The sequence below is a fragment of the Lampetra fluviatilis genome, chromosome 55 (assembly GCF_964198595.1).
Source record: "Lampetra fluviatilis chromosome 55, kcLamFluv1.1, whole genome shotgun sequence".
Lineage (NCBI taxonomy): Eukaryota > Metazoa > Chordata > Hyperoartia > Petromyzontiformes > Petromyzontidae > Lampetra > Lampetra fluviatilis.
The window spans coordinates 9,199,296-9,223,963 of NC_136329.1; the positions used below are offsets into that span (position 1 = coordinate 9,199,296).

At 52.8% G+C, this 24,668-nt stretch overlaps 1 protein-coding gene across 1 annotated transcript; it reads left to right on the forward strand.

Moving 5' to 3' along the window:
* The first annotated feature begins 1,158 nt into the window (after window positions 1-1,158).
* On the forward strand, window positions 1,159-16,684 carry LOC144949979 (uncharacterized). Its single transcript, XM_078879968.1, has 6 exons — window positions 1,159-1,230; window positions 2,062-2,143; window positions 2,818-3,033; window positions 5,633-5,814; window positions 7,181-7,888; window positions 10,981-16,684. The coding sequence occupies exons 1-6, from the start codon at window positions 1,159-1,161 to the stop codon at window positions 11,401-11,403; spliced, it is 1,683 nt and encodes a 560-aa protein (XP_078736094.1). The 3' UTR covers window positions 11,404-16,684.
* The last annotated feature ends 7,984 nt before the right edge of the window (window positions 16,685-24,668 follow it).

Consider the following 24,668-nt stretch of genomic DNA (forward strand, 5'->3'; position numbering starts at 1 on the left):
CCACAACAACAACCACAACAACCACCACAACAACCACTACAACCACCACTACAACCACCACTACAACCACAACAACCACCACAACAACAACCACAACAACCACCACAACAACCACTACAACCACCACTACAACCACCACAACAACCACCACTACAACCACAACAACCACAACAACAACCACCACTACAACCACCACAACAACCACCACTACAACCACAACCACTACAACCACAACAACCACCACAACAACCACCACAACAACCACCACAACAACCACCACTACAACCACCACAACAACCACCACTACAACCACCACTACAACCACCACTACAACCACAACAACCACCACAACAACCACCACAACAACCACCACTACAACCACAACAACCACCACAACAACCACCACAACAACCACCACTACAACCACCACAACAAAGTAACATTCACAAAGCGAGGATCTTTACCGAGTTGAATCGGGTAAACACTCACTTCAACAACTACAACCACAACCAACTCCAACAACCATAACAACAACCAACAACAACCACTACCAACTACAACCACTACCAACAACAACTACTACAACAACCACTACCAACTACAACAACAACCACTACCAACAACTACAACAACAACCACTACCAACTACAACAACAACCACTACCAACAACAACAACTACTACAACAACCACTACCAACCACAACAACCACTACCAACTACAACCACAACCAACAACAACTACAACAACAACCACTACCAACTACAACCACTACCAACCACAACTACAACCACTACCAACAACAACAACTACTACAACAACCACTACCAACCACAACAACCACTACCAACTACAACCACTACCAACTACAACCACTACCAACCACAACTACAACCACTACCAACCACAACTACAACCACTACCAACTACAACCACAACCAACAACAACTACAACAACAACCACTACCAACTACAACCACTACCAACTCCAACCACAACAACCACAGCAACCACTACCAACCACTACCAACTACAACAACAACAACAACCAATACTAACTACAACAACAACAAGAACCACTACCAACTACAACCAAAACCAACTACAACCATCGCAGGCGTTCGACGTTGCCGTGGTTACCCCTCCTCCTCGTGTCGCCATGGCGATGGACCCGCGGCACCCGAGCGCCACCTCGCAGGAGCTGAGGGTCAAAGAGGAGGTGGTGGAGGAGGTGGAGGAGGAGGTGGTGGAGGAGGTGGAGGAGGAGACGTCACCAGCGGTGGACTTCGCACGCAGTGACCCTGGTGCGGGTGAGCGACTGGTGGCGGTGGTGGTTAAACTAAAAACTAAACTTCATTTTTATACTACGAGACATCTCCTTTACCAGTGGCAAAATATAGTGATAGGTTTTTACCCTTTCAACTGGTACAAAATTGCAATAACCACAATACAAGCAGTCAAAATGCAAACAAAAAGAAACAACTCTGATGATGATAATGATATGCACTGTCCTTGGAAGTTGATTGGTCAACACTCGAGACAGCTTTTCTTAGAGCCTAGTCTCCATTGGTGTTGGACCAGATGACGCCAAAAGGCGCACAACTCAAAAACAGCGCACTATCAGAGTATTAAGATCTCGGGGTAAGCATTTACACTATGAGACATCTCCTTTACCAGTGGCAAAATATAGTGATAGGTTTTTACCCTTTCAACTGGTACAGAAACTGACACCTTTATACAAGGCATCATGTTTGCAATAACCACAACACAAGCAGTCAAAATGCAAACAAAAAGAAACAACTCTGATGATGATATGCACTGTCCTTGGAAGTTGATTGGTCAACACCCGAGACAGCTTTTCTTAGAGCCTAGTCTCCATTGCTGTTGGACCAGATAACGCCAAAAGGCGCACAACTCAAAAGACAGCGCACTATCAGAGTAAAGGAGGTCTCATAGTGTAAATGCTTACCCCGAGCTCTCAATACGAGCGGTGTCGGTGCCAAATGTTGGAGGGAAAAAGCCGGAGGACCCGGGGAGAAATCCACGCGACCACCCCGAGAAGAGAGTGAACATGCTGACTCCAAATATACAGCAGCAGGCATCGTCGAGGGTCAGAATCAAAGTCACGGTCTCCTGCTTACCAGGCGAGGTAGTTAAACTAAACTTGAAGCTATTTTACCAGGTTTAGGGCCCACTGAGCTATGTGGTGGCTCTTTTTCAGAAGCGACGCTGGACATCACAAATGAATGCACCTCAACCAAGTGGCCGCTTCTCATCATCGTGGAAATTAATAGCAGCAGCTAAATAACTATAAACGCATGACGCTCATTCTAAATGTCGGGGTGGAAACCGGAGGACCCGGAGAAAAAATTCATGCGACCACAGAGAGACACAGACTCCAAATATACAGCAGCAGGGATGCTCACGGTCGGGGTCGAACCCACGACCTCCTGCACACCAGGCGAGGTAGTTAACATCTCCTAGCCACCGTGGTGATGATGACAGAGAGAAGCAAACTCCAAATAAACAGCAGCAGGCATTGTCAGGGTTGGGAATCGAACCCATGTCCTCCTACACATAAGACGCCATCTTTCCGACAGACCTGTTCTTCACCTGAGGACGGCTGCTTGCGTTGTGGCCGAAACGTCGTGAGAATTGTATTTTATTCTGTTTTATTTTATTATTTTATTATTTCCATTCTACGTGACTTTATCGAAAGAACCAAGAAGAACGATAGTCGTCCCATATGTGTGTTAACATTTTTTGAAGCACCCTGTATAAGCTCAATTCTGACCCCTGACCCTTCCGCCTATCCCAGGTGACGGAGGAGAGGTTAACATGGGGGTGAGGGGCAAGCTGGAGAGCGCGGTGGAGGAGTGGGAGCCCGAGGGGGATGAGGGGGGTGAGGAGGAGGGGGATGAGGGGGGGGAGGAGGAGGGAGCGGGTCTCCCTCCAAGCACGGCCGAGGTGGAGGTGGAGCTGCGGGAGAGCGACGCCGGCGGTGACGACGACGAAGACGAGGATGGGGGACAAGGTCGGCGAATTCTCATTACCACTAAACTACGTGGAAAAAAATCTAACTAAGCTTGTGCAAGAGGCCCCAATGCCAATTGGCCTCTCCCCTCATGGCGTCTGTGACCACCACAGTGGCTAAACGGGGGCTCTGGATGGGTGCGAGGGGCTGGTAACCCCTCCACCTTCAATTCATTACCACGAAACTACGAATGAAACATAAATATGTAACTAATAAGCTTGTGCCGGAGGCCCCGGGGGGACAGGCGTCTATGACGTCTCCTGGCCAAACCCCAATTGGCGGAGCCAGGAGATTGAATCTTCACCCTCGGGGCTCCTCCAGAAACAACGAAAAGCCACTACGTGTGGCCACGTGGAATGTTCGAACACTCACTGCGGAGGAGAGGCTGCCACTCCTTTGTCGGGAGCTGGACCGGTACCGCCTGGATCTCTGGCATTCAGGAGGTCCGGTGGACCGGTTCTGGCTCCTGCCACCATGAGGGGTGGACAGTCCTCTACTCGGGGCAGGAGACTGCCAAACAACAGGGTGTGGCTCTTCTTCTGAACTAAATAATTAAGGGGGCGTGGGAGCATGGCTGTGAGGTGTGGGAAGCTGTAAGCCCCAGGCTAGTGGTGGTGGTTGCTTATGCCCCCCCTCAAAGATGAACATCAGTGGAGGGATGCAGACAAAGCCGATGAGTCAGATGCCTTCTATGACCTCCTGTCACAGGTGCTCGCTAAAGTGGCCCTTCGGGATAGAGTCATCCTGTTGGGTGACTTTAATGCCCAAGTGGATCATGACGCTGGCACCTGGTCTGGAATGATTGGAAGGCATCGGCCAGATCAGCTCAATAACAACGGTAGGAGGCTGCTAGACTTCTGTACAGCCCATGGGCTTGTAACTACCAACACGCATTTTTGGCATCGGCGCATCCACACAACATCATGGATGCACCCCGGGTCCAAGCAAGAATATCTGCTGGAATACATAGTGACAGAACAGCGGATGTGAGCCCATGTCCTTGACACCAGGACCTACCGTGGAGCTGATCTGCCCGCTGACCATTGACTTGTCATCTGTCCGTCTAGGACCTAATTAAAACCCACAGTGTCCTGGTCTCAGCTAATAAAAGTTGCAAGCGAGAATTTCATCATCGCATGCAGCTGAGGTTGGCATCGTCCCCCCCTCCTGATGCCGAGGGGAAATGGGTGAGGTTTAGTACTATGGCTCATGCAGCTGCAATGGCTGCTTTGGGTACACACCCCAAACTTGCCCAGAGACCCTGGCTGACAGACGAGGTGTTCCAGCTATTTGGGAAAAAGCGGCAGGACCACTCTCACCGTCTACAGCATCCCACATTGGAGAGTGAGGAGGCCTTTGCTCGGAGGTTTGGAGAGCCGTGCGGCGCTGCAAGGATAAGTGGTGGTCGCGTGTTTGTGAGGAGTTGGAGTCTGCCTCAGTCGCTCGCGATCACAAGTTACTCTTTTATTCCATCAAAAAAGTAACTTGCAGCGCCACGCCTATCACCATCAGGGGAAAGAGAGGTGATCGATCTCCGACCCCCTGGAACAGGTTTGCAGATTTATTGAGGATCTCTGTGAGGCCTTGGGGGAGGGGAAATCTCTCAGCTTAGAAAAGATCATGGGGCAAAATTGGGGATGACACACTACAATACATACTACACTATATACAACAATACACACTGTACACTACACTCCTATACATTTATATTGGAGGAATCCGATGAGTTACCAAGTTCTTTTTCACTGATGTTCAGTACAGGACTGTTACTTTCGGTAAACGTAAATGCAGCGGGCATCGTTCAACAACGCGGATCTAAAGCAACAGTAACAATGCACAGTTGCAGATTCACGATCCACTACGCCACCTGCGTTGTCCTGCTCCACCTCATCATCATCACGGGGAGAGAGACAGAGAGATTCACAAACTCCAATTATACAACAGGTGTCAGGGTCGGGATCGAACCCACGACCTCGTGTATACCAGGCGAGGTAGTTAACATCTCCTAGCCACGGTAATGATGATGATGAGAGAAACGCAGATTCCAAATATACAGCAGCAGGCATCGTCAGGATCGGGATCGAACCCACGACCTCCTGCACACCAGCGAGGTAGTCAACATCTCCTAGCCACCGTGATGATGATGAGAGAGATGCAGATTCCAAATATACAGCAGCAGGCATCGTCAGGGTCGGGATCGAACCCACGACCTCCTGCACACCAGGCGAGGTAGTCAACATCTAGCCACGGTAATGATGATGATGAGAGAGATGCAGATTCCAAATATACAGCAGCAGGCATCGTCAGGGTCGGGATCGAACCCACGACCTCCTGCACACCAGGCGAGGTAGTCAACATCTCCTAGCCACGGTAATGATGATGATGAGAGAGATGCAGATTCCAAATATACAGCAGCAGGCATCGTCAGGGTCGGGATCGAACCCACGACCTCCTGCACACCAGGCGAGGTAGTCAACATCTCCTAGCCACCGTGGTACCGCTTCCACGCTGACCAGACATCTTTGAATCGGTGGGAGCACCCACACCTTACCCCACCCTCCTCCTCCTGTACAACCACCCCGCCCACTTCCCCGGGCAGCGAGCAGCGAGTGGCCACAGCAGCGGACGAGGAGGAGAAGGTGGAGGCGGAGGCCCCTGCGGGTGAGCGAAGGTGGAGGGGGCGACGAGGAGGAGGAGGAGGAGGAGCAGGTGGACGAGGAGGAGTCTCCACACACCTGCGTGCACTGTGGGGAGGCCTTCCTCATGCTCTTCAGCCTCAAGGTGCCACGGCCAACGCGTCCGCACGCATCTCTCTCTCTCCCTCCTGCGGGTCGCAGCAAACACCGTGGACACACCATGTGGTCACAGCAAATACCACGTGGTCACAGCAAACACCATGGACACGTGGTCACAGCAAACACCATGGACACGTGGTCACAGCAAACACCATGGACACGTGGTCACAGCAAACACCATGGACACGTGGTCACAGCAAACACCATGGACACGTGGTCACAGAAAACACCACGTGGTCACCACAAACACCATGGTCACGTGGTCACAGCAAACACGAACAAAACTATCCAAAAACAACTGCAAACTGTCAAGTTCCGCATTGTACCTCCGATTAGCACGCTTGGATAGGTACGGTGCAAAAGAAGTTCAAGGTATGGTACACACACAGAGACCCAGACATACAAACTCCAAATTTACAACAAGTGTCAGGGTCAGAATCAAATCCACGACTTCCTGTATACCAGGTGAAGTTGTTAACATCTGTGCCTGTAACTCTGTTATATGTCTGGACCACTGGACAGGTTTCGCAGGATTGGAAGGATGCCCTGGTGGACCGCATAGACTGTAACAACTACTGGGACATATCCCTCCTCAGTGTGCCGGCAAAGGTCCTGGCAAGGATTATTCAACATCGCCTTGCCAGGCACGCTGAGGAGAGGCTTGCGGAGCCCCAATGCGGTTTCAGGAAAGGGCGGTCCTGCACAGATGCCATATTTTCTGTCCGTATGCTACAGCAGAGGTGTAGGGAATTCAAACAAAGCCTAAATCTCTGCTTTATTGACCTGTCGCCCTCCAACAACAACGGAGGGTGGAGGAGCGACGCTCACACCAACGAGCGGAGCGCGTTGTTGTGATGCATTAGCCAGTCATTTCAGTCAGTCGACCTGTGGCACCTGGGTCTGCCCCGTGACCTCGTGCCAGCGGGCTTTCAACACTTCACCTGGCCTCAACGTGCACTTGGCCTGGCACAAGCGTCGTGGTGACGTCACCGCCACTTACTGGCGAATGGCGGTTGTTGTTGTGTGTGAGTGAGTATAAGTGAGTGAGTGTATGAGTGAGTGTGTGAGTGAGTGAGTGTGTGTGTTAGTGAGTGGTAGAGTGAGTGTGTGAGTGAGTGAGTATATGAGTGAGTGAGTGGTAGAGTGAGTGTGTGAGTGAGTGTGTGAGTGAGTGTGTGAGTGAGTGTGTGAGTGAGTGAGTGTATGAGTGAGTGAGTGAGTGGTAGAGTGAGTGTGTGAGTGAGTGAGTATATGAGTGAGTGTGAAAGCAACAGCTCCACGTGGAGCGACGGCGACGAGATGCGGTGCGCCGCGTTGTCTTAACCGGCGCGTGCCGCTTGTGCTTGCGCCAGGTGCACCTGCGAACGCACCTGAGCGACCACCCCCACACGTGCGCCGACTGCGGGCGCTCCTTCTCCCACCCGTCCACGCTGCTCAAGCACCGCAGCGCTCACACCGGCGAGCGGCCCTTCGCCTGCACGGACTGCGGCCGCGCCTTCTCCCGCGGCTACGGCCTCAAGCTGCACCGCCTGTCGCACGCCGGCGCCCTGCCCCACCCGTGCGCCGAGTGCGGCCGCGCCTTCGCCGAGCTCGCCGCCCTGCGCAAGCACCAGCGGCGGCACGCCGCCGCGGCCGCCGACGCCGACGGCCGCCGCCGCCGGCCTCACGCCTGCCGGGCCTGCGACCGCACCTTCGCCCAGGCGCCCGCCCTGGAGCGGCACGAGCGCAGCGCCCACCCGCCCGGCGGGAGGCCGCACGCTTGCGCCGAGTGCGGAGAGGAGTTCTCTCGGGCCGAGGCTCTGCGGGCCCACCGGGGCGCGGCCCACGCGGCCCAGCGGCCCTTCGTGTGCGAGCGTTGCGGCGACGGCTTCATGCGCCTGGCCACGCTGGACAAGCACCGGCGCACGCACACGGGCGAGCGTCCGCACGCCTGCGAGCAGTGCGGACGCTCCTTCTCGCAGCTGTGCAACCTGCGCGAGCACTGGCGGACGCACACAGGGGAGCGGCCGCACGCCTGCCCCGAGTGCGGCAAGGGCTTCTCCAAGCTCTCCAACCTCAAGGTGGGGTGACGGGGCGTGCTGTGGGGGGTGTGGTGTGCGTGTGTGGTGTGCGTGTGTAGTGTGGTGGTGTGTGTGCGTGGGGTGCATGTATGGTGTGGTGGTGTGCGTGCGTGGTGTGTCTGTGTGCACCTGGGTCTGCCCCGTGACCTCCTGCCAGCGGGCGTTCGACACTTCACGTGGCCTCAAGGTGCACTTGGCCTGGCACAAGCGTCATGGTGACGTCACCGCCACTTAGTGGCGAATTGCGGTTGTTGTTGTTGTTGTGGTGGTGTGCGTGTGTGGTGTGTGCGGTCGTGTGTGGTGATGTGCGTGCATGTGTCGTGGTGTGCGTGTTTCGTGTGTGTGCGTGTGTGGTGTGTGTGCATGGTGTGTGTGCATGTGTGTGTTGTGTATGTGCGTGGTGTGTGGTGTGTGCGGGCTTGTGTGGTGGTGTGACTTTGTGTGTGTATGCATGTGTGGTGGTGTGTGTGAGTGCATTGTTGTTGTTGGTAGTGTGCATGTGTGTATGGTGGTGTGTGTGTGATAGCGTGTGTAGTGGTGTGCGTGTATGTGTGGTGTGCGTGTGTGTGTGTGCATGCGTGTGTGGAGTGTCGGAGGCCCCGAGGGGACAGGCGTCTATGACGTCTCCTGGCCAAACTCCATTTGGCAGAGCCAGGGGACTGAATCCTTACCCTCGGGGTTCCTCCCGAAACAACAAAAAGCCACTGCGTGTGGCCACGTGGGATGTCCGAATGCTCACTGCGGAGGAGAGGCTGCCACTCCTCTTTTGGGAGCTGGACCGGTACGGCCTGGATCTCTGTGGTATTCAGGAGGTTTGGCTGGGATTTGGAGCCATTCCCTGTTCATCTTTGGGTGCGACAGGGATGTCCTCTGGCTCCCACATTATTTAACATCTATTTTGACCACGTAGTTCGTGAAGCCTTCGATAGCTGTACCGGAGGAATTTCCATCTGGTACTGATACAATAGGAGGCTTATTGATGCCCGGATGGGGTCAAGGGATGGCTCCCTATTGGTCAACTATATAATGGTTGCCGATGATTTTGTAAAAGCTGCTCAATCAGAGGAGGAGTTGGAGGCGCTGCTGCTGAACCTGGAGTGTGCCACTAGGAGGTGGGGCCTTACCACCAGCCCCACCGAAACTAAGCACCTACCTGGGTATTTAGTACCATCAGACACTCCACCCCAACAACTCTATTGGCGGGGCATTTGTGGAGAGAGTGGAGAAGTTTCCTTACCTGAGCAGTGTGCTTATGACCAGTTCCAGTTTGACAGCAGAGGTCTCACTCTGAATCAGTCGAACAGCATTATATTTTCATCGGCTGCATAATGCTGTGTGGAAGCTACTTGGCCTTTCGCTCCATACATTGCTTGCGGTCTTCTCGACCACGGTTATGCCCTCCCTTCTCTATGCTTGTGAAATGTGGACCCCCCTAATGGGACATCTTCGCTGGTGATGAACATTCAGGCTGGCCTGCCTATGATCCATCCTGGGTTTAACCAGACTGGATTGTGTGAGGAGCTCACAAATCCTTGAAAGATCTGAACACAGTCCCATCGGTGAGCTTGTCCGGCAGGCAAGGCTGCGTTGGCTCGGTTATGTAGCCCGCATGCCCAGCCACCGCATGCCCAAACAGCTTTTGTTTGGCAAGATAGAGGGGGTTAAATGGGCGCGGCATGGGCTAGAGAAGAGATGGAATGATATGATATGGAGCTGAGTGGACTTACCTTTGACTGGTACCAGCGGTGTCAAGATCGGCCTCTGTGGAGGAGGCTCGTGAAGGACGATGCTACTGGGCAGTTGCAGGCAGTCGCCCTCCAGCAACAACGGAGGCAGAGGAGCGACGCTCACAGCAATGAGCAGAGTGGGAGGTGGCTAAAACACAGCAAGTTGGCACAGTAGGGGGCACAGGTGGTGCATCGGCCAGTCATCTCAGTCAACCCATGGCCCCTTGGTCTATCCTGTGACCTCCTGCCAGCAGGTGTTCGACACTTCACGTGGCCTTAAATGCACATAGCCTGGCACAAGCGCCATGGTGACGTCACTATCACTTCGTGGAGAATGACGGTTGTTGTTGTTGTTGTGTGTGTGTGTTGTGTGTCTCTGTGGGTTTCTGTGTATGTGTGTATGTTGAACTTCTTTCGCAACACTGTACGTAGCCAACCATGCTAATCAAAGGTGTGGGGAAATAATCAGTTCTGAAGTTCTGAAGAAATTATTTTATCAATCTGTTTGATGATGATTTAAAAGTTCATAGCTCCCGGTGGCGTTCCAGGTGGCCGTATAAGCGCAAATAAAGTGTGCTTTCGACGGTAAGCCAAAAGTGTAATGTATAGTGGTGTATAGCAGTATATATTATAGTGTATAGTCGTGTAGTGTGTAGTGTAGTGTACAGTAGAGTAGTGTATAGTGTAGTATATAGTAGTGTAGTGTATAGTTGTGTATAGCATAGTTTATAGTATAGTAGTGTAGTGTATAGGATTGTAGTGCATAGTGAATTGTATAATGTAGTGTATAGGAGTATAGTGTATAGCAGTGTATATTGTCGTGTATAATGTGTATAGTAGTGTATAGTGTAGTGTATAATGTAGTATATAGTAGTGTGTACTGTATCGTGTATAATGTAGTATACAGTCGTGTAAAGTGTCATGTATAGTGTAGTGTATAGTGTAGTGTATAGTGTCGTATATAGTGTAGTGTATAGTGTCGTGTATAGTAGTGTGTAGTGTATAGTGTAGTAGTGTATAGTGTAGTAGTGTATAGTGTAGTGTATAGTGTAGTGTATAGTGTCGTGTATAGTGTAGTGTATAGTGCCGTGTATAGTGTAGTGTGTAGTAGTGTATAGTGTAGTGTATAGTGTAGTGTATAGTAGTGTATAGTGTAGTGTATAGTGTAGTTTATATAGCATCTCAAAGCGTGCGATGATGTGGTGACCGTGTTTGTTCGATGGTTCGCTAAAAGCCGCTACTGCTGCTGCTGCTGCGATGACCGGAGTTCGTGTGAGGGGCGGAGGAGGGGGGGGGGCAGAGAAAGGAAGGTTAAACAGCGCTCCCCCCCCACCCCCCCCCCTTCTGCCCCCCACCCACGGACAGGTCCACCTGCGCACGCACACGCACGAGCGCCCCCACGTCTGCGAGCGCTGCGGCCGTGCGTTCACCCTCATGTCCACGCTGCGCAAGCACGAGCGCACGCACACGGGGGAGCGGCCGCACGCCTGCGTCGACTGCGGCCGCGCCTTCGCCCAGCTCTCCAACCTGCGCGCCCACGAGCGTCGGCACGCCGCCGCCGCCGCCGCCGCCTCCGCCGCCGCCGGCGGGGGCGGAGCCACGGCCGTGCACGAGCGTCGGCACGAGTGCGGGGAGTGCGGACGCTCCTTCGCGCAGGCCGCCACGTTGCACAGACACCGACTCACGCACGCCGCCCGTGCCCAACCGGTGACGGCGGCGGCCGACACGGAGCCCGCCACCGTGGCGGCGACGGCGGCGGCGGCAACGACGGTGGAATCGCCGCCGTGATCGCGGCAATGGGGCCGTGCCGGTATAGTGTAGTTTATACTGGTAGGAACGAAGTGGACCAGACCACCAATAGATTAATGTGTCCGTCCGTCCGTCCGACTGTCCGTCTGTCCGACAAGATGGCCGCCCGCTCCCCCTGCGATCCGTGAACTAAATGAACTAAACAAGATGGCTGTCGCATCCGGCGCAGCCAATGACATCGCCTGTTGCAATCCTTGCTCTGTGGGCGCGCGAGTCAGTGGGGAAGGGGGTGTGGACGTCATCGCTCACCCCCCATGCACAAATCATTTTCTTTTTAACTCCTCTATACCCGGTCGATATCCCTGTACCGGTATTAGTATTATTCCTACCAGCCCACCCCGCAGGGTCCTGTTATTGTAGTGCCGGGCTCGTTGCCAGGCGCGCGCGCCAGCGATGGGTTAGCCGCTCAGTCGCTCGGCGGCGTCTCTCGTGCGTGTGGTGTGCCGTGTGCCGTGTGCCGTGTGCCGTGTGCTGCGGTTTGGCATCCAACTAGGACTCGTATCTGGCACAGCGCGGGAGGCGACTGGCAGGGTTCACCTGGAACATTGGTTCAAGCAGAGCCTGTCTCTGCTAATGATGAGACTGGTCCTAGCCTACAAACATCTGGGCAGTTCAACAGCATTGATTCAAGCAAGCATGACTGCTGATGAGACATTTGGTGTCAAAATCGGTGCACAGTTTTGTTTCATGCCGAACCAGTGCCGCTGAAATGGCGCGCTCCCCAGAAGGCTGTGGGGCAGACAGGACGTGTAGATTATATCTTCTTGGTTCTTTCGGTAAAGTCACGTAGAAGGAAAATAATAAAATAATACAAATAAAACATAATAAAATAATTCTCACGACGTTTCGGCCACAACGCAAGCAGCCGTCTTCAGGTGGAGAACAGGTCTGTCAAGTAGACAGAGTCTGAATGGCACGCCCCAGGCTTGGAGCGACTATTTATGCTGGGGTGTAGAATATAGTCGTAGGAGCCCATTTCCTTAACGAGAGGAAAGGGCCCTTGCCCATGCGAAGGATGGGAAATCATCTGCCGAGCTGTCGGGTTTATTTTGATCGAATCAGCCGAGCGATGGACAGGTCAGGGCTGCCGTCTGACGCCGGCTCCTATCGCAGCACTCTGTAGACAAACCAGCGGCTCTTCGGCGGAGCGAAGCCGTTCACACGCGGCGGTGGAGCGGTCGCGTGGAGCTCTCCGTCGGCAACTAGCATCGCGAGTTTCGATCTCTGCGCGCGGGGCACGCAATGACAATGCACACCCGGGCAGCGGGTCCGGCACGGGCATGGCGACGTCGCGAGCTCCAACGTGACGTGGGGGTCTCGGGCTTCTTCTCCATCGGCGCCATTTCCGTGTTGGTGGCTAGGTAGATGTTAACTACCTCGCCTGGTATTTACACTATGAGACCTCCTTTACCAGTGGCAAAATATAGTAGTAGGTTTTTACCCTTTAAACTGGTACAAAACTGACACCTTTATACAAGGCATCATGTTTGCAATAACCACAACACAAGCAGTCAAAATGCAAACAAAAAGAAACAACTCTGATAATGGTTGCAAACATGATGCCTTGTATAAAGGTGTCAGTTTTGTACCAGTTGAAAGGGTAAAAACCTACTACTACCTCGCCTGGTATGCAGGAGGTCCTGGGTTCCATCCCGACCCTTGATACCTGTTGCTGTATATTTGGGGTTTGTGCGTCTCTCTCCGTGTTTATTTTGTTGTCCCCCCCCCCCCGCCACCTTCGATTCGTACGGTTGGCAAACGTACGGTGGTGCGAAACAAGTTCAACACACGCACATGAACGCTAATTCCTTGAAAGGAAATCCAATCACCCCCCTCTCCCGCTTTGCTCTCCCGTGTGTTTTTTACGATCGAATCCCAGTGGCAGTACCCTCTAAACAAACTTTAAAATCACCCTCGCCGTGCGATTGAACGTTTTGGACAGAACAAAAAATAGTGTGCAGCTTGGGGAGGCTGTCATCCTGCAGTGGCTTGAACATGGCTGCTGATATTGATGATCCCCCATTGGAACCTCATTTGCCAGTAAAAAATATGATAATTGGTTTTTTACCCTTCTATCTGGCAACAAAACTGACACCTTTATTACAAGGAGTCATGTTCGCTTTTGGCGTCATCTGGTCCAACCCATGTGAGACTAGGCTCTAAGGAAAGCTGTATCGGGTGTGGACCAATCAACTTCAAGGACAGTGCATACATTATCAGAGTTATGTTTTTTGTTTGCATTATGACTGCAGGTATTGTTGTCTATGCAAACATGACTCCTTGTAAAAAAAGGTGTCAGTTTTGTTGCCAGATAGAAGGGTAAAAAACCAATTATGTTGATGATGTTGAGCTACCTGGCTATACCGCCTGACACTGTGATGTATTGTTTAGTTTGTTGTCCTTCCCCCCGCACCTCCGATTACCACGGTTGGCTACGTATGGCGGTGCGAAAGAAGTTCAGCATATCTACATCGGAGAATGGGTTTCTATGGTTCTATATAAGTCTCTGGATCTCTTTGGGTCTCTTCCTTCCGATATAATGAAACCACTGGAGCTATGCACTTTTAAATCACCTAGATTGACAAACTCATTTCTTTAGAACTGCTTGTTGTGTTTAGTTTGCTACGTGTACTGGTGGTGCGAAAGAACTTTAACATACAAACGTTCACCCATATTTGTGGCGTGTTACTTTAGCTACCATAGACCAGGGGGATCCAGCAACCTGCGTGCTCAGGAGGCGCCATGTGTCCCTTTAAGAGACCGCTTTGTGACGTCGTTTATTGAGGACCGCCATCTCATATTCGCTGCTTCGCGTCGCGGCGATATTGAGGTTTTTTTTGTTGTTTCCTACCGAATTCGATACATATGGATGTCTCGTTACTTTGGTTTTTACCGCCCTTTGCTGTAAGACAATCGTGAGCGAGCAGTGCGAATTCTAATCATGTCTTAGAATGAGGGGAGAGCTGGTTAAGTCCTTTGGCTATAGCTTACAAAAACTGTAAAAATACAAAAAACAGGGACCAGAGTACAAACCGACTTTACGACTTCCTAAAAAGTAGCGCAAGTTCAGTTGAATGGAAGCCGTTGCCGCAACTCTGATACTCGAGTTGAGACACGGGGCAGTTAGGATAGGGGCGCCACAATGGTTAGATGTTCACTACATTGTCTGGTATACAGGAGGTCGTGGGTTCGGTCTGACGACATTTAGAATCAACAATCCATCGTTTTAGAGTGTTTGTCTGCTGTATTTTTCCACATGATGAGCTATCATTCGTGATAGGTCGCTTTTGAAAAAGAGCCACAGATCAGCTCAGTGAGCCTGACCTGATAAAATAAATAATTAGTTTTAGGGGTCTATACCAAGTAGAGAACTTCTGCTAGACGAGTACTTACACCTGGATTCGCCAGGTACAATCCGTCGCCACGCTTGCGTTCCGAGAGACCAGGGATCCGCGGACCTCTGCCAGGATCCTCCAGGGGAGTCCTTGAGGATACTATATGAGAGAGACGACCCCTGGTGGTCTGCGAGGGTACTGCAGGAGATGGTTCCCTGGTCTGTAGACGCCTGATGGTCGGTCTTTATAGGTGCTACTCGCGAACGTCGCTTGCCCCAACAGTCCGTTGAGGGTACATGGGGAAGTCGTTGTCTTTTATACCACATGTAGATGAGCACCTGAGTGAGCGATCTAACATGCTCACGTTGTATTAGAAGGGGGCTAAAGAGCTGACATTTTGTACGCCTATAGCCAAGTCTTTTTTGTTGTTGCTTGTGACGAGGACGATCTGAAAAGGAACGTTCCAGAATTTGGGACCCAACCGTACGGTAGCGGAGGTTGACTGCTTTCACTCAGAGGCCATAGCCCTGCCTGCTATGGCTACGACAGGGGGCCCCTGTTGGTCCAGGAGATCATACAAACTCCACTCACTCTCACTGTAGAACAGGGGGAGATCATACAAACTCCACTCACTCTCACTGTAGAACAGGGGGAGATCATACAAACTCCACTCACTCTGTAGAACAGGGAGAGATCAGACAAACTCCAGTCACTCACTTTGCAGAACAGGGGGAGAACTTACAGAAATATGCCCGAGTCAGGAATCAAACCCAATAATTTATTGCATGCCCTGTACGAGTACTTTACCAGCTAGCAGAGTAATTCACCTCCTGTGGAGTGTGACGCTAAGGCCAATAAAGCAGTGAATATTTGTTTAAGCATTATCATTATTCTGCTTGTTAACCCAGGCAAGCGTAGATGAGTATCAAGACTGTTATCAGGAGGGTCCTGCAAGTTTGTTAGTAGTTATAGGGAGTGCATTTGAGCATCGTTATTTTTGCGGTGTAACTTTTCACATTTGGCCCGTGACGCCGGCAAACACGATTCAGAATCGGCGCCACATAACACCAAGAGGGTCAGGACTCTATCCATCTGTGTGGAGTTCACCCAGCGTGCACACAAAAAGAAAGCACAAACCAAGTTAAAGAAATCCTGCACAACGCGTGGAGCGTGCATCAACGCTCAAGAAGGCACCTCCCATTAGCAACGGTTGCCAATTTGCGGTGCAAAAAAAGTTAAACGTACAAACATCCCACACCTCCCATTGGCAATGGTTGGCTACGTGCAATGCGAAAGAAGTTTAATATAAATGCATCCGGCACCTCACATGAGCAACGGTTGGCTGTGTGCGGTGTGAAAGAAATTCAACGTACATACATATAGAACGCGATGCAGTGACATCACAGCCTTGGCCGACAAGCGTAATTCCTTTTACCGTCTTCGTTAAATCCTCGGCTTCTCTGGGCAAGACACTTTTGGTCACTTTAGCCGATTGTTACACTGGTCTCAATTAACATTCAATGCTATTCGCCGAGCACCACTTTCTCCTCGATTAGGGGCACCACGGTGGCTAGATATTGACTACCTTGCCTGGAATGCAGGAGGTCGTGGGTTTGATCCCGACCCTGACAACGCATGCTATCTCGCGCGCGGTAGCAGTACTGCTGCAGCAGCAGTATTAGTAGTTGTAGTAATCTCAAGGTCAAACTCCCACACCGAAGGATTGTCCAGGGCGGCCACTGGATTCTGAACACGTGAGCCTCTGCATCGCGCTGATTGTAGCCTGCTGTTTTAGTGCGTAGCAAAGGCATTACGGGGCTTGTGAGAATTATCTTGTAGGTGCTGCTCGATTGCGGTATTTGCCCCCAACAGTCTGTTAAGGGCTATAGAGGAGGCATCTTTGTATCATGTGGGGGGGGGGGGGGGGGGGGACAGCGCGCTGCACTCACTGCCACCAACGCCGGTGATCGCGATTATCTGTAACAACCGGTCCCGAGCCTCCTCTCCCTAGGTCTACTCAGCCTAAAATGAGTACCTGGTGTGGTGGTGTGTAGTAAAAACATCGCCACTGGGGAGACAAAGGTGGCCGGGCGTGATGCTGCCCACCCACCCCCTCGTGTGTCGTGGCGGCCTTCATAGGTGCTGCCCCTCGCTCCTCATGGCCCTTGTCCCAACAAGTCTGTTGAGGCTTGACGGGGGTGAGCTTTGTCTTTGTTTGCTTCTCATGTGTCTGTGCTCTCTGGCGTAGTAGGATCGTGCTCTCTGTAAACTTGGTGGCTTCGGGTTTGGGGGTTTGTTTTATGTTAATAAATCTTTCGTGAAATGGTCGCTCTTATTTGAGATTGACTTCGTTCGAGCGTCTGTCGTCGGTTCTGATTCCCCGTTTGGAGAATCCACGGAGTGAGGCGGTCGCAACCACCACGTGCCGGAGACTGGGCTAGGCCTCGGCAAGGTAAGGTAATTTACCCTTTTTACCGGGTAAAAGGGTAAAGGGTAAAGGTGTCCACATGCCAAGGGGTATGGTAAAGGGTAGGGTAAAGGTAGCGCGAAGTATTACCCGGTGAATACCTTGTTTACCTACTACCTTGTTTACCGCTCGCTAAAAGCTCCGTGGCGCAGTCCGTGGCCTCCATTTAAAATGGAATCGAGAGTATTCTATATGAATAAAGCGCTCTACCCGGCATTTACCGTTATAAACCTTTTGTATGTGTAGTACTACCCCAGTAATTGCCCTGTAATCGGGTAATTTGTATGGGGTAAGGGTAAAAGGTAGGGTAAAGGTAGGCTCGTTGCTTTTGACCTTTTACCTTACCTTGCTAAAGGGTAAAAGGCAAGGGTAAAGTGATTGTATTGTGGTAAGGTAAAAGGTAGGGTAAAGGTGGGCTCGTTGATTTTGACCTTTTACCCTACCTTGCTAAAGGGTAAAAGGTAAGGGTAGAGTGATTGTATTGTGGTAAGATAAAGGTAGCCTAGTTGCTTTTGACCTTTTACCTCACCTTGCTAAAGGGTAAAAGGTAAGGGTACAATGATCGTATTGTGCCAGGGTAAAGGTAGGCTCGTTGTCTTGACCTTGCCGAGGCCTAGACTGGGCCTCGACGACGACGTCATGCCGAGCTACAATAGTTGAGTGTCAACTCTCGGTCGTCAAACCTCAGGCTCTGGGTGACACACAACCCACGTGTCGGGGCGGGGCAGCGGCGGCTGCGTGAACTCGTGGTGAAACTCGCGCAGCGTTCTCACGCCGCCGCCATCGCTGCCGCATCACCGAGACGTCCCCGCGTTCCAGCCCAGGCAGTCGACGACTCTCCAACCCCAAGCGCGGTAACCTTCGCTCCGCCATCACCCCCACCATCACCACAACAACCACCATCACCCCCACCATCACTACAACAACCACCACCATCACCCCCACCATCACCACAACAACCACCACCCCCACCATCACCCCCACCATCACTACAACAACCACCATCACCCCCACCATCACCACAACAACCACCATCACCCCCACCATCACCCCCACCATCACTACAACAACCACCATCACCCCCACCATCACCCCCACCATCACTACAACAACCACCATCACCCCCACCATCATCACAACAACCACCACCCCCACCATCACCCCCACCATCACTACAACAACCACCATCACCCCCACCATCACCACAACAACCACCATCACCCCCACCATCACCCCCACCATCACTACAACAACCACCATCACCCCCACCATCATCACAACAACCACCACCCCCACCATCACCCCCACCATCACCACAACAACCACCACCACCCCCACCATCACCCCCACCATCACTACAACAACCACCACCACCCCCACCATCACCCCCACCATCACCACAACAACTACCACCACCCCCACCATCACCCCCACCATCACTACAACAACCACCAACACCCCCACCATCACCACAACAACCACCACCCCCACCATCACCCCCACCATCACTACAACAACCACCACCACCACCACCATCACCACAAGTGTGAGGTGGGGGGGGGTGAGGTGGGGGGGGAGTGTGAGGTGGGGGGTAAGGTGGGGGGGGAGTGTGAGGTGGGGGGGGTGTAAGGTGGGGGGTGTAAGGTGGGGGGGGGGGGTGTTCACCTGCACGTTACCGTCTCCGTCTCGCGCAGTCTCCACCTCCACCGAGCTCACAGCTCCTGCAGCAGCAGCAGCTGCAGCAGCAGCAGCAGCAACTTGACTCTCACGAGGTCACCATCCCCCCCTTGACAATTTGGGTTTTTTTAATTGTCATCTAAGCCATCAACCGCACCTGCACGCGCCTTGTTTACACACCGGGTGTGGCTTGGTAGACGAGGAAGCAGAGGTGGGACAAAGTCATTGTTATGCAAGTCCAAGTCGAGTCGCAAGTCATCAAATTCATGACTCGAGTCTGACTCGAGTCCAAGTCACATGACTCGAGTCCACATCTCATAGGTGGGACAAAGTCATTGTTATGCAAGTCCAAGTCGAGTCGCAAGTCATCAAATTCATGACTCGAGTCTGACTCGAGTCCAAGTCACATGACTCGAGTCCAAGTCACATGACTCGAGTCCAAGTCACATGACTCGAGTCCAAGTCACATGACTCGAGTCCAAGTCACATGACTCGAGTCCAAGTCACATGACTCGAGTCCACACCTCTGCGAGGAAGTGGCTCACGCTGCGCTGGGCGCGTTCCGTCTCCACGGCCACCACCTCGTGACCTCTGCGCGGCCCGGCGAAGAGGCACGCGGAGCGCGCCACAGAAATATTCCAGCGACTCCGAGTCATCTCGGCACCCACGATGGCTGCTCACCATTTTCTCATCATCCTTCGTATGCGTGAGCAGCAGGAGTTGATCCACCATGTCGGCGAGCGGTGACCCGAGTTCGAATCCTGTTGACGGCCGACCACCCCTGACGCTTATTTGAACCGGTTCCGGGCATCCCCTAGATCGACTCAGCCTCATATGAGAACCCGGTGCGTAGTAAACACTGCCACTGGGGACAAGGTGATAATAAGGTGAAACCCCCCCGCCCACCTCCTACGCATTTCCCATGAATATGCTAAAATCATCTTGATATGCACATTATTTTTGTCAAGGCGCTCTTCTTCCACCTCCAACCCAGCTTATATATAAGCTCCTAGCTTGGCAGTGTCTCATTCTTCACCTGAAGACGGTTGCTTGCGTTGTAGCCGAAACGTCGTGAGAATTATTTTATTTTATTATGTTTTATTTTTAATATTTTATTACTTCCCTTCTACGTGACTTTACCGAAAGAACCAAGAAGATGAATCCCTGCAGTCACGAAAGCTTTAAATCGAAATTTAAGGTGATAATAGTTTTTTACCCTTCTATCTGGCAACAAAACTGACACCTTTTTACAAGGAGTCATGTTTACATATGAAGTATTGGAAAATGACGGCAGGAAACTCCTTGACGGGAACACACTTCTTTTATTAAATCTTGACTTGTAACAATACAACGCGTGGCCTCTCCTCTTCACAATGCGCTTCTCTTGACTCTGGATTCTGTGCTGCCGGCTCTCTGTGCCTCGTGTAGACTCCGCGCCTCGGCTACACTCCTCTCTCGCCTCGTGTAGACTCTGCGCCTCTGCTACACTCTCCCCTCGCCTCGTGTAGACTTTGCACCTCTCTCGCTGGCTACACCGTATGCATACTCGGCTCGTGCAGACCTTTCTCTCTCGCTGGCTACACCGTATGCATACTCGGCTCGTGCAGACCGTTCTCTCTCGCTGGCTACACACTACACATTACTCAGCTCGTGTAGACCGTTCTATCTCGCTGGCTACACACTATACATTACTCAGCTCGTGTAGACCGTTCTATCTCGCTGGCTACACACTATACATTACTCAGCTCGTGTAGACCGTTCTATCTCGCTGGCTACACACTATACATTACTCAGCTCGTGTAGACCGTTCTATCTCGCTGGCTACACACTATACATTACTCAGCTCGTGTAGACCGTTCTATCTCGCTGGCTACACACTATACATTACTCAGCTCGTGTAGACCGTTCTCTCTCGCTGGCTACACACTATACATTACTCAGCTCGTGTAGACCGTTCTCTCTCGCTGGCTACACACTATACCTTACTCTCTTCTACTCTCCATTACTCTCCTCTCCGGGCTCTATCTCTGCACCTTCGTCTTCGTTCTTAGATGGTTCCACTTCTGCCCCCTGCTCCTCTGTGCATCACCTTATATACCCCTTCTTCCCGGGAGGCGGAGCGGATGCGGACCTCAACGTCGGCACCGCTCCTCAGTTACCCAATCCCCACGCGCTATCCTTACGATCCGGTTCCGCTCAGCGCGTGTTTCCACTCCCCGACCAATCACACCGCGCTGCTACCCGATCACTCCCTCTGGGCGCGTCACCGGCACACAGCCAATCAGCAGCACTACCCCCACCCGCGCACTGACGCCTGCTCCTCCCCGTCAGCGCGCGTCACCACACACACACCCGTACATACGCGCTGGCACACGACATATACACCCAGCGCGTATCACCCCTACATCACCCCCTCCCACATAGCTCGCAGCCGGCCCGGCTGCTAACAACAACCAACCGCGACGATAAAACGACAACCAACAAAAAAAAAAACCCATAACCCCCCGAGTGTGCCCCGTAACATAACACAACAACAACAACAACAAGAATAACTATGTACAGATTGACAATGAACCCGAAAAGTCAACAATAACACGATACGAGCAAATTCGAAACGAACGCGCCCCACGTCCCTGCGACTACACGCAGTGACGAGGCGCTCCAACTGCCCCGACTCCTCACGAGGCAGGTCATGCAAAGTAGCACGACCTGGCGCGAGTCCGTCTGGCTGGTCCATCGTATGGGGCGGGACACTGACGACCGTCCGGCGGTTCCGGCCGCTCCAGACGGCGCGGAACGGGCCTGAAAGGGCCGGCCCCGCCGCGGAGATCCGGCCGCCGGTGATCGGCAGCTGTCAGTTCCGAGACACCTGGGAGCAGATCAGGCGAAAATACGTGTGGATCAGGCAGAGACATTTCCCCCTCTGGGTCGCCGGTCACGTCACACGCCCGGCCATCACGACACAAGGGGAGGCCATATGGAGGCGAGAACGGTTTCAGTCGGGAGGGGTGAACGTACCACCGGCGCTTTCCCCACTTTATCTGAACGCACTGGGGCCGTGCAACGCGCACGACCTCCACGGGTCCCCTCCACGGTCTCAACAATTTAGGCGACGTAGCCAAGGGTGCCTGAGGGCAATGCAGCCAGGCCCTGTCACCTGGTTTCCATTCGTGCATGGACACCTTCCGTGCCCGCAACCGTTCATTAGCAATTTGGCGAGCCCGCGAATTAAGCCGCGCGGCCTCCCTCGCCTCTGTCAGCTTGTGAATATTAAACTTAATATGTTCCGCCAAATTAGAATTAGTTCGTGGAGCGGACAGGCCAAGTTGCGTTTCTATTGGCGGGTCAGCTTCCCGACCGTACATCAAATAGAATGGGGAAAACCCCGTAGCTGCATGGGGGGCCATTCTATACGCAGCAAGGACTCCCGGGACCTGCAGGTCCCAATCTACATGTGCCTCGCACACCTGCTGGCACAGCATGGAAGTCAAGGTTTTGTGGAGTCTCTCCACCATCCCGTCAGTCTGCGGGTGGTACGGGGAGGTACGCACCTTCTTGGTACCCAACAGATCGCACACCTCTTGCAACAATTTACTCGAAAATTTTTTACCTTGGTCGGTCAGCAGGCGTTCGGGAGCCCCCTTGTCCAGGACATAGCCCTGGACGAAGGCATCCGTCACAGCCGCTGCCGACTGGTTAGCGAGAGGCCACGCCATAGGCCATCGGGTAAAGTATTCGACCCCCACTAACAAATATTTATTCCCTCTCGGCGTGACTGGGAAGGGCCCCAAAATATCGAGTGCAACGAGCTCGTTGGTACGCGAGACCTGAATAGATTGCAGCGGTGGATTAGCTGCCACGGCCGGTGGTTTACGCCTGGCGCACTCAACGCACCCCTTCAGAATATGCACCACATCACTTCCCATTCCCGGCCAGTAATAGTCACGCTGAAGCAGGGCAAGCGTCTTGTTAACTCCCAAGTGCAAGAGGCGTTCGTGTGCCGCCAAGACAACCCTCCCCCTCACAGCGGAAGGCACCACGAGTGCGTTCCGCCGGGACAAACTGTCCCATTTCAATAACACGCCCCGCTCAAGTACATAGGAGCCGGTACGCTCCTGGTCCCCCTCGGGACCCCCAACCTTGCGGCGCAATGCTAGCAGCGAGCTGTCCGCCATCTGGAGGCGGCCCCATTCGCTGAGCGACAGCGAGAGCAGCGAGTCCCGACCCTGAGAGGCAGTGGAATCATCCCCGATCGGTGCGCCCGCTGTCGCAGCCAGTGCCCCCATCTCCCCCGCAAGCGTCGGTTTACAGCGCGCCGATCCCGACAAACACGCGCATTCATCACAAGGCAACAACCGTGACAAGCAATCGGCATTCGTGTGTCGCAACCCCTTACGGTACGTAGTCGTAAACTGATAGTCCTGGAGGACTTCCAACCAACGCGACAACTGGCCCGAGGGCTGGGCGACCCTCAATGAATACTGTAGCACCGCGTGGTCCGTTCGGACTGTAAAGTGACGACCATAAAGATATGGCCTAAACTGTTGCACAAAAAAAACAATGGCAAGCAGCTCGCGACGGGTGACACAGTAGCGCTGCTCCGCCGGAGACAACACCCTACTACCGTAGGCGACAACTCTTTCGACACCCCCAACGACTTGGGATAGCACCCCCCCAATGCCCGTGTTGCTAGCATCCGTGTCCAGCAAAAAGGGACTGGCAAAATCGGGATAACACAAGGGTGGGGCACCCACCAAGGCGTCCCGGAGGGAGCGAAACGCGGCCTCCTCCTCCGGTCCCCATTTGAACTTCACTCCCTTCGCCGTTAGAGCGTGCAAGGGTTTTGCAATAGTGGCGAAGTGCTCAACGAACCGCCGATAATAAGAAGCAAACCCGATGAAACTACGCACGTCGGAAACGGACGTAGGTGTCGGCCACGAACCGACACAATCCGTCTTCGCGGGATCGGTGGAGATCCCCGAAGAATCGACAATGTGACCCAAGTATCTAACGGACCTACGAAGGAGGTGACATTTGGCCGGTTTAAATTTCAACTTAGCCGATCGCATTCGCAAGAACACCCCTCTCAATCGCCGGAGGTGTTCCTCAAACGTTTTACTGAAAACAATGACATCGTCCATATAAATCAAGCATGTATCCCACTGCAAGCCCGACAAAACCAGCTCCATAAGTCGCTGAAACGTCGCTGGAGAGGAGTGAAGTCCCATGGGTAACCGGTTAAACTGAAACAGCCCCCCTGGAGTCCGAAATGCTGTCTTAGGTTTCGACTCTTCGTCGAGCGGCAACTGCCAAAACCCCGATAACAAATCAAGAGTCGAAAAATATCGCGCACCAGACAATGCATCGAGGGACTCATCCATCCTGGGGAGCGGATACGCGTCAGCCACAGAGATCTTATTCAGGCGACGGAAATCAACGCAGAATCGCAGGGACCCGTCCTGCTTCTTAACCAGCACAATAGGCGCTCCCCACGGGCTAGAGGAGGGCGAAATAATATCGGCTTCTAGCATATCGTTAACAGCCGACTGAACATGTTCCTTCTCCACGGGACTCAGTCGGAAGGGATTTAGCCTGACCGGCGCCGCATCGCCCGTTTCAATGTGATGGTGCAACAAATCCGTGCACCCAATGTCATACTTATGTTTACTGAATACATCAGAGAATTCAATGAGCAACTCGCGCAGCGCACCCAACTGCGCCGCCGACAAATCGTCCGAGGCGGCACATAACGAATGGACCCACTC

Bases quoted from the DNA above. Each gene is read 5' to 3' on its own strand.
- LOC144949979 (XM_078879968.1), top strand. From the start codon at position 1,159: ATGGCGATGGACCCGCGGCACCCGAGCGCCACCTCGCAGGAGCTGAGG. The intron at 5,815-7,180 runs GTGCCACGGCCA...TGCTTGCGCCAG, and splicing joins TCATGCTCTTCAGCCTCAAG to GTGCACCTGCGAACGCACCT. The intron at 7,889-10,980 runs GTGGGGTGACGG...ACCCACGGACAG, and splicing joins CCAAGCTCTCCAACCTCAAG to GTCCACCTGCGCACGCACAC.